The sequence below is a fragment of the Telmatherina bonti genome (assembly GCF_933228915.1).
Source record: "Telmatherina bonti genome assembly, chromosome: 18".
Taxonomy (NCBI): domain Eukaryota; kingdom Metazoa; phylum Chordata; class Actinopteri; order Atheriniformes; family Telmatherinidae; genus Telmatherina; species Telmatherina bonti.
Window position 1 is genome coordinate 15181097 of NC_136616.1, and position 10883 is coordinate 15191979.

The 10883-nt window shown below is 43.6% G+C and overlaps 1 protein-coding gene across 1 annotated transcript; it reads right to left on the minus strand.

The window, feature by feature from the left end:
* Positions 1-1334: 1334 nt before the first annotated feature.
* Positions 1335-7775, minus strand: znf219 (zinc finger protein 219). The gene is made up of 4 exons (XM_079258012.1): positions 7703-7775; positions 5377-7591; positions 5069-5215; positions 1335-2801 (listed from the first exon to the last, which is right to left on the minus strand). Exons 2-4 carry the CDS (start codon positions 7586-7588, stop codon positions 1630-1632), a joined length of 3531 nt encoding a protein of 1176 aa, XP_079114138.1. The 5' UTR covers positions 7589-7591; positions 7703-7775; the 3' UTR covers positions 1335-1629.
* Between the last annotated feature and the right edge of the window lie 3108 nt (positions 7776-10883).

Below are 10883 nucleotides of genomic sequence, written 5' to 3' on the forward strand. Positions count from 1 at the left end.
GAACTCAAACCTTGCACAGTGCTCTGTAGACATTCCAACTAGTCTTAGCTCACAAACATTATAATCAATATTACCTATATTGATAACATTTTTCTGTAAGCATTTTGAAAATGAAAATAAACAAAAGTCAGCTTTTTTTTTTCTCTCGTCTTTACAAAAGCTACACATATTCTACTGGGATGTCTATGCATGTGTTAGTGTTTTAATCATTACTCCTACCATTGTCATTTCTTTTCTTATAAAAGAAGAAGAAGAGAGGGAATCTACTAATCTAAAAGACACCATAACCCAAACGTACAGCTTATTTCTCCGATTTAGTCTTCTTTTTTTTTTTCCATCTTCTAACCTCTATCTTAAATGAAAAATCTCCTTTTTTTTTTTTTGACACGGTTGCTAAAGTCTCAGTCTCTTTAAAACAACGTGCCAGCTGATTGTGTTCAGGAGCTCCAACGTCGCCCCTCCTTCAGCCCTCGAACAGACGACAAACGCGACCCGCCACCATTGTAAACACTGAATACTAAACTGTGACGCCTTTTTAATCGCTCAGCCTTTTAAACATTTTGTCACAAATCGCCTACGTTTTTAATTTTTTTCTTTTTTTTTTCTGTATTCTCTTCAATCAGAGCCACAAACAGCTACAGTCTTTGTCAGGAACATGACGCTGTGATGTGGCATTTCTTTTAAAACTTAAAACTATTCACAACACCCTAAAACCACTTTTAACAAATATATTGTACTTAACTTGTTTTAAACTGTATATTTAGATAAAATGAGTGACCTATCGGAGCCTCGGCCACACTGGAGACCCCCTCGACGACATACATGAACAGGCACTAACTGAAAACATTAAAAAATATTACAAACATTTCATTCTGCTTTTCTTTCGGACAGTCATTGAGAAACACTTTGCTTACCGACAAGGCAGTGATACATAGAAGAGGGAACAGTCGCCTCATGCCTTAAGCTAATAGCGCACAGCTTGAGACCTTCCTCCCGTAAGCATGTGTCGTGGTTTTGGGAGAAACCTGAAGCTGGCGGCGTCAAAATGTTTATCAGTCAGTAAAGAGAGCGTCACTTCACAGTTGGCTTCTACTTGATTAGCAGAGCAGTCAAGAGATATACAGTCCGATTATTACTGTGGGTTATGATGCATGACTGGAATGGTGTAGTATATTTGCCCAAGATCCTAAACGGATGTTTCTTTTATCAAATTTGGAGATCTTCTTAGAAAGAATCCACCTCAAGAGTGACACTTGGAAAGAAAAGAATATAAAAAGTGATCTACAAAATCCTGAAAAGATGCAGCCATGCTCTTTTTTTTAGTTGTTTTTACAAGAGTATCACTGTATTTTGTGATTGATCACAAAGTCACAACTCTAGTAGGCAAATAAAGCTGGGGAGATGGGACATGACAGCTGTGGTTTTTCCCTCCATTCTCCGAAATATCCATCTTCAAAACTTCTCACATTTGTCCGAAAAGAAACGTATGAAGGAGCGGAGTTGGAATTAACAGTCTAGTCCCTTTTTTCTTCTCTGTGGCGCTTCCACTTTCATTTCTGCGTCAAATGTAGTTGGAAACATTCAACATAAGCCTCCATGTTTAACTGGTGTCATTAAATAGCATTTTATTCAGTTAAGACTCTCCTCTTCTTCCACTATGGGATTGGAGCTCAGAGCTGGTGAAAGGTCAAGCGACATCCTAAGATCCTGGTCTTGCAAATCCTCCACACTACTGTTCTCCACATTCTCTTCAAATTCCTCCTCTTGCTCTTCTTTCTCGCTCTCTTTTTTCTCCTTCAGAGCTGAAGTGACTCTTACATTCTTCGACACTGTAGCCTCAGAGTCTGGATGGTGAGGAGAGTCATCCAGAAGCGCTGCTGGATGCTCAGATAGACCGTTCAGGGTCTGGGCTTGAGTTGAAGGCCAGTCCCCTATTGGGGTTTGGGGCTCTGCTTCGCTCACATGTCTCCATATATTCAGCAGGTCGAGGTTGGAGTGATCCGTTTGTGGCTTGGTGACCTTTGGGGCTCCACTGTTGTCCAAAAGCGCTGAAGAGTTTCTCTTGCGCCTGGACTTACTGGTGTGGTTGACCTGGAGATGCATGGCCATCAGCTCTGCTGACGACGTGTGGAAAGGGCAAAACAAACACCGGCTCAGTTTGACCCCTGATGTACCATCCCTTCCATCATCCCCACCACCCACACTCATGCTTTCACCCTCCTCCATCCCTCCAAGGCCTGGTGAGGTACGGCGAGATAAATCCAAAGGTTCAAATCCACCCTCTTGAGTTGGTACCACAGGTTCATCCTTATCACTCGATGGCTGAACCAGTCGGCTTGTAGTTAGTGGCTTACGCCGAGACACTTTTGGGGCTTTTGGTGGATGGGAATCCCTGATCCAGCCTCCTTCCATTCCACCTTGATAGAGGGCCCCCATCACCCCAGACAGATACCTATATTGGGTCTCCAAGTCGACATCCCTTAGAGCTGCCAAAGCCTTCCGATGCTCCCTCTGGTCTGGAAGTCCGAGGAGCCAGGACTGCTGGCCTAACCGTGAGGTGGGAGTGTCAGCTGGGCCTCGGCTGACTGGACAGTGGTTGAGCTGAGACCTGCGCTGCTTCACAATTCCAGAGGTTCCAGATGTGAGACTATTGATTGTAGAGGAAAGACCGGAGGAGGAGGAATTGGAGGAGGCTGATAAGGCATTGCGTTGCTCCCTGTGGTGTCGCTGGAGGTGGTACTTAAGCGAACCAGACTGAGTGCCCGCGTAGTCACAGTGGGGGCATTTGTAGGGCCTCTCACCTACAGAATAAAGAAACAAGAAAATTAAAGGAGATAAAGACAAATTGACTTGCTTGAGTCATGACTGGAAAGAGTCAGCAGCTGTTTTTTGTTCATAAAAAGATGATTAAATGAGAAAATCTATCACATCAAGCTTTAATATTCTCCCTCTTACCTGCTTCCTTTCAGATATTGTCTTAAAAGTCCAAGGGCATGTTTTTATCCATTCACTTCCCTACTTCAATGATCTTGTCCCTCAGAGAATGTTTGAAAGGTTATGTTATTTCTGTAGCACAGGCATTTATATCAGTCACCGGTGTGTATTAAGGGTCCAACAGATTGGCAGAATAAAAATTTATCACATCAGAAAATGTGTTTCAATGACTCTTTCAGCTCTGTAGAATAATTCAGTCCAGATATGAACATCCCACATGTTCATGTAGCTTTAATGTGGCCGAGATTTCCAAAAAGTAGGGGAATCGCCCTTTTTAATCACACACCAGAAGCTAACCTCAGCAACATCAGGCTGCGTCTTTGAACATTTGTTCCTCCACGCTTAACACTGGTGTCAAATAAGATCAGGCTGATTAGTTTTAAACCTTATTTAAATGATGGCATGTCCTTTCTGACTCCACATGGTCACACATTCACAATTCTCCCAGCGTCCAAAGACACGTGTGCATGAACATGCAGACGAACACACTTGCAGTAGCAGACAAGCGGAGAGCGCGAGTTGGAAAATACAAGGCATAAATAACAGATAATAACCAGGGTTTACTAATTTACCCTCCATCCCACTGATAAAACTGACATACCATAGTTTGACCCTGGTTTTATTTTATGTTTACAGCTATGTTGTCAACATATCTGCTTCATCAGCGTAGATGTAAACTGCATATGCACCTCGCAAACACACATTTTCCAATGTCAGCTCAAATTTTGATTGGTTATTAATGTGTTTGATTCAAAGCAAAGCTGGGTTCTTCTCGCATTTTTTGTAGATGAGCTCAACATGATGATAGTCCACATAACTGCATTAAAATGGTCTTTTTCTCTCTCCCTCTTTTAATTTTTTTATTTGTGCTGCAAGCGATTCCATATGCTGGAGATCCAGCACAGCGCCGGAATACTTTAAGCCCTGCACTTATCGGAAACACTACAGCATTTACTAGCAAGCGTTAAGGAGCTTTATTTAGCAATATCACATACTGTACATATCTGGTCATTCCACCACTTTTTAATGGCAGCTGTTTTTACATATTTTAAAGGAAGATGGCAACATTTAATTGCTAATAAAACAACACTGCATGTCAACAGCAAGTACACAATGATCAAATAAACAGAATAAAAAAGAAATCCTGTCTGAAACAGTGATTTGGTGGTAGTAGGAAAAATAATGATAGGATTAGACTCTAAATGGATATTTCTTTACAGAGTACTATAATAGTGCAATACTTTGACTTAAATTACTGGTCATTTGACTCAATGGCAGAAAAGCAGTAGTCTATGAGAGAAAGAGCTGATCTTACATAAAGAGCAATGTAATCAGGCTTGTCACCCTACTGATGTATGATGATGGTGGAACTACTGAGACGTCAGTGCATTTTGGATTTGGACGTGATTCAGCTACATGTTACCAGTGAGAGGTGGCATTTCAGAAATGGATTAAAAAGCCAAAAAAAAAAAAAAAAAAGAATACTTGAAGCTTATGGCTCACCAATTAACTATGTAAATGAATACAATGAGAGTTCCATATTTAGTTATGTATTATTTCATGTTATCTCAGTGCAGTCTTAAAGCTTAAAGGCAAATCTATAGATTTTTTTCTTTCTTTTGGCTACCTTCTCTGTGTACCCGAACAAGGAACATTATACATATAGGACTAAATTTAAGATTTTATGAAAATGCCTCAACATTACATTTCATTTTTGACTCATATACTTACAATTATTCTGTAAATATGAGAAGAAAATGGCATTATTTTACCAGTAAAAGGTGATGTTACAGGTTGATAACTGTTGTGAGCTTCTTCACAGTTTAAAGCAGCTTGAGTTTTCCTCCGCAACTGCTGTTAAAATAAACTCAAGCTTGGCCTTTTAGCGAGAGTTGCTCCAGTGGAGCTGCTCAGTAGCCTGCAGTAGAGAGCTATGATTAGCACTGGCCAGCTCTCTAGGGTGAGTAAGGTTGTTCTGCTAAAGCGATGATGCTCTATGAAACCTTTCCAGGGATTTTTTTGAAGGTTACAAAAAAAGCAAACGTGGCTTGTTAAACCCACAACAGTGACTCACCTGTATGAACTCTCAGGTGCACTTTGAGATGGTGTGAGGAGCGGAAAGCTTTGCCACAGTAGGGGCAGTCTTTTATCCCTCTGCCACGAACTCGCTCCCTGGTGGGAACTGAGGGCATAGAGGAAACTGCTGTGAAGCCATTCTCTCCTGCAAGTGGGAAAAAAAGGTAGAAGTTAGGCAAACATGATAGCTGATGGAACCAGCCCTAGGAGAGATTGTATTTACAATGTTAAAGCTCTGTGACAATAATCTAGTTATATAATGATGAAATCATCAGATTTGAGAAAGAACATAAAAAAAGGTGATACCTTTGAAGCTTGAGATAACAGAGTGAAACCCTGTGGTTACGCCTTGCTGGGATCCACCACTGTGAGGCTGGGATTCTTGTCTCACATCGCTGCTGCCTCCTCTTCCTAGTCCTGCCCCTCTACGACTACCACCGCTCTCCTCTTCATTGCTGGTTCCTTTTGCTGGCCTTTGAGCATGAACACGAGCATGTACCACCACTTGTTGCAGGCTGCGGAACAGCTTTCCACAGTCTGGGCACTCCCATGGTCCTCCAGTTCCTCCTGCCTCTTCTCTTAAATCCAGCCCTCCTAGGTAGGCTCTGGCTTGATCTGCCTCCGTTATCACAGAATTTCGACCTGCGCCTCGCTGATGGGGCCTCTGCTGCTGCTGAGTGACTGCAAGGCTGCGAGCCACCAGCTGCCACCAGGTTGCCTGGTCCCCTCCTTCTGACATGGTTGCTGTAGTTTCAGCTGTGCTCCCTCCTCTTGGTCCTCTTGCTGGCTCACCTCCTCCAGAGCTACCATGCCCCATCTCTGCCACCTGAGCTACTGCTTGAAGTCTCTCCATGCAGCTGGCCCCACTGCTATCATTGGGCAAACCCAAATAACCTAGGATAGCTGACTTGCTCAAGCCCATCTCGTTTCTGCTTCCAATGTCTCTATCGGATCGTCCATGCCCAGTTCTAGCTCCGCCTCCACGCTGAGCAAGAAGGAGGCTTGAATAAAGAGCATTAAGAGACTGATTACTAGCAGAGCCTTTAGGCTGCTGCTCAGCACCACATAGTACCCCAGGGGCTCCAAATCCAGCTTTCAGGCCAAGCTTGTTAAGATGAACTTTCATGTGGTTTTTGAGGAACCAAGGTTCCTTGAAGCCACGGCCACAAACCTGGCACTTATGGTCCAATGAGTCTTTGTGCTTTCGCATGTGTCCCTTGAGGAACCAAGACTGGGTAAATCTCTGTCCACATGTATCACATCGAAACGCCGGCAGTGAGGATGATGCAGTGGCTGATGCCATCTTTGTGTTACTTGGGGTTGTGGCTGGGGTATGGGTTGGAGTGGGCACTGGGGTGTCAATAACGGTCCTAGAATTGCAGGCTGGTAGCATAGCAGGTACCTCAGGGGAAGGGTGGCACTCCTGCAAGTGAGATGCCAGACTCTCTTCTTGGCTAGCAGAAAAAGGACAAAGGGTACATTTATACGGGTTGTGGAGAATGCGGACATGACGCGCCAACTCTGAAGCTGTGCGGAATTTTCCTTTGCAGGCATGGCAGCGAAACGTGGGCGCTGTGGAAACAGATGAACCCTCCCCAACTGTAGAAGAATAGGGAGAGGTCAAAGATGCAGGGTCCTCTGTCAGTGGAGGGGTCAAGGGTGTGTTGTCATCCAGTAAAAAGTTTAAATTCTGGTCTGTCTGTAGGTCATCATCCAGACGCTTGACCTCGCCATTGATGCCCTCTTCTTCTGTAATGTGCTGGATGAGAGTTCCTGGCAGTAAATGCTGGTTTGAGTGACTTCTATGATTTGAAGTGATGAAGTCTTTGTGGTTCTGCTGAATTTTGAGGTGCTTCTTTAGGGGCACTGAGGGGAGGCCGGTCCGGTACAGGGCTGAAGCACGACGATCTCTGTCTAGACTGTGTGCTCGAGCATGAAGAGACAAAATACTTTGGAATCTAAATCTTTTCCCACACACGTGACAGGGAAACCTGAGCGCAGGCCCAGATGAGGCCCCTCCAACTCCAGGTATGGCCCTTGTGACGGTATCCTTTTGAAACAGCTGCAGGTCAAGCTCATCGCTGCAGTTTCCGCTCTGGCCCGAAGAGAGGGCCAGCTCCAGGGCACCATATCCTAAGAAGGGAGCTGATGGTGTGTCTGGAGGAGAGGAGTCCAAATGAGGGCTGCATCCAGCTTCTTGACCCCCTCCTCCAGGGAACAAAGCCACCGCTGGGGTCGGAGATGGAGGAATTCCATCAAGCCCTTCTTCACCATCCTGTTCGTCATTGTTGAAATGATTATCATTATTGTCCTCTTGTAGAGGGAAAGGGGAGAGGGGGAAGTACGGCGTAGTGTCAGGGCTCTGCGGGGAGGGTTCAGGGCTGTGAATAGGCAGGACAACGGGACTATCAGGTAGAGGAGAGGAAGCTTGGGGGCTGTGGTCCAGAGATGGCAGCATTGGGGGTGACTGGGGCTGCTCACAAGAAAGGGATAACACACATTCTGGTGGAGAATCCATCCTCTAACAGTACAAATCAGAGAGAGAAGCAAATAATGAGTTTTAGTGATGACATAAGAGTTATAGTTAAGTTAAAAACCTAAAAATAACAATGAGTATTAGTCTTAGAATTACCAGCAGCGTGTGTGGTGTTATGCCATTCTTTAGAGTCTTGGCTGAGGGGGGATTCACTTCTGAGGCGGCCTCTTCCTTCAATTTCCTGGGGAATAAAAAACAAGCAATTCAGTGCATGAAGTCAACAGAGATTTTACTCAGTAGCTAAAAATAAAAGTTAAAAAAAAATATTGCACCTCAAGTTTTAACCAAAAAAAGAAAAAAAAAAAGAAATTAAGCAAATTAATAGTGCTATTATCTAAGTGGAGGCTGTACGTAAATTAAGAGTATCATTCGCAACGTAAGAGCAGATGCCTTTGAAATACTGTGGGATGAACTGGAGGTGGCAGATTTTTTGCTCAACAGGATTAAAAGCAATTTGCGCCGAGACACTTTGAATGTGTTCCATCACAAATGCAAAACAATCATATGCACACTCATTGAAGTGCTGCTGAATGTTTTTAAATATATGTACATGAAAAGAAAATCTGTATTTGATCATCATTTACTCCTCGGCTTGTGTGGGTGTAAGCATGCGCTTCAATGTGTAACAGGTGTGCACCTGTTCTGCCTCCTGCATGTGTTCACTATACACTGAAGCATACTGTTAGCACATATGGGATGATTAGCCGGAGTGTGATTGCGCATCGGTGTGTGTTTGTGCATGTGTGTTTAGAAGTTAAGGGCACCGCCACAGGACATGGACTGTCCCAAACAGGATGGGCGCGCAATGTTTTGACTTCCCCACACACCCTTCCTGTACACTCACACAGTAGCTGATTTTTTTTTTTTTTTACTTAAAAGCTGTATATACACATACCATGCATGTCCTTAAGCATGACCATATTGGTTAAATCTGCTGCGGGGGTGCGATTGCATATAACCGTACACTGCTTAGTCATGGCGACGTGTTTTCATAGTTGAGAAATGTAAGCATATTTCAGCATTGTGTTGACTGAACTGCAACCGTCACCCCAGATGACACAGTCAGCTAAAATGTAATTTAAAGTGTGATCTACAGCATATTGAACGCAAGCTTTTTTTTTTTCTTTTTTTTTTTTGGCAAGCACATCCGCACACCCCCAAATATTTGGAGTGCGCAGCAGTTTGACTGGATTTATGCACATTCGTGTTGTTTTTGTCCGTCACTTGGTAGAGTCGAGAAGCAACACGGGCGCCCACAACAAAACAAAAGGTCATAAATCACAGTGGAAAAACAATGGAACATCTGTGTTCGCAGGTGTGTCACCCATATTTTTGCTCACATGGCGGTATGGTCACATATGTGTTTATATGATTTGCTGGATGTGCATGTGTGTGTGTGTGTGTGTGTGTGTGTGTGTGTGTGTGTCACTAAGCCTGGATGACAAAGAGATTCTCATGTAGCGAGTTGACATTTTAGCTCAGCTATGACTCACAGGGATATCACACCATATCAATCACAAAAACACACACACACTTAAAACACACACACACACACAAGGTTTTTTCTTAATCCACCACTATTGTTCCTTTTCTCCTCATCTTCCTTTTCCTTGTGTCTGTCTTTCTTTCTCTCCCTGATTCATACTTCTCCCATCCCCCTCTCATTCTCTCTCACCCTCCCGCCGTCTATTATTCACTAATTTTCTTTCATTCTCTCCCTCTCTCTCTCTCTCTCTCTTTTTTTCCTCCTGCAGTGTTGCCAGTTGGCAGAGTGCCAGGGAATGCTGATATCAGCTGGTAGATTGGGCCCTGCCAACATGGCGAAGAGCAAAAAAAAAAAAAAAATGAGAAAGGAGGCAGACAGAGAGAAAGAAAAGAGAGACAGTCAGAGAGGAATATACAGTGCAGCTTCAGAAAAACATTGTCAGAAGCCATGTTTATGAAAAGGATTTAATTTGATTGCCAGGGGTGTTGAAAAGTGGGGTAAAAGGGATGGAAAAATAATATAAAGACGGGCGTGCTGGAACAGAGGAAAGCAGGGCAATCAGAGAAGTGGAGTGGCAGGCCGGGGCAATAACACGAAAACCGAAAAATAAATTCAAAACCGTTTGAAAAGACAAAAAATGTCAGAATGAAAAAGTGGTGCAAAACCAAAAAAAAAAACAAAAAACAACTGGATACCTAAATGTATCTGCAGCCGTGCTAAGTCTGATGGCATTATCATATGAATATCAGCATCGCCGCGCATTGTTCCAGCGTGACGGAGGCTGTCGCCAAACACCAGACCTGTCATGGCAATAAAGAAAATTAGGATAGATGGAGAGAGGACGATAAGGTGCAAGGATGCAGAGAAGGCTGTGCAGGAGGGGGGAGGTGTGGGGTGGGGAGGTCTGACAGAAATCAGATTGGAATCAGGTAGAGCAGAAGCACATACAACAAAGGTGTAAATGAACCGAGGAATGCAGCGAAAGAGACGGCCGGCCAGCGAAAAGCACCTCCGGACACGGCCAAGAGACACATTTATCCACATTATCAGTGACTGCAATTCACCCCCATCGTGCAAGCTCCACTTCGACTGAACCGCAGATAGGAATGCTGTAAGGGGAATCTTATTTTAAGTGTATGAGGTAAATACACATTTGGCATCAGGTGCGAATATGATCTGCATCAACAGACATGACTTGAGGTGTTGATACGTGAAACATCAACATAATGGAGTCATTATAATAACTCTGTAGGCAAAGAAGCAGCTGATTTCAGTGAACCACCTCTAATACATTCCTTTCCGTAAGATTCAAGCAAATCCAGCCATCGTTTTTTTTTCTTCAAAAATAAAGATAAAAACCGGATTGTTTGAATGCTGATAACTACGCCTGCCTCAAGGTGCGAGTAAAGTCGGGGAAAGTTGCTGAGTCATACATCACATCCCTGCGAAATAGTTGCCAAAGGAGTAGGAGTGCAATATGTTCAGGCAAGTTTATATTTGGGAGGTTTTGATGTCATTATCTAAATATCCAGAGTATATAGCAAATGCAAGCGAGTGCAGGTTGGTGCACGTCGGCCAGCTATGTGTTGTAATTGTAAATATCAGGGCGTGAACACCTTTCACTTAGTCTTTTTGACGGTGTGTGTGGGCAGCTGCGAAATCTCCGCTTAGTTTTACGTTAATGAGTGTGAATGCTTTTTAAATGATGAGGATTTTGCATGTTTAGCTTTGCCAACCTTGTACAGCTTAAACAATGATCTCTGAATGTTTTTATTGTCATGTTGTGGAAAA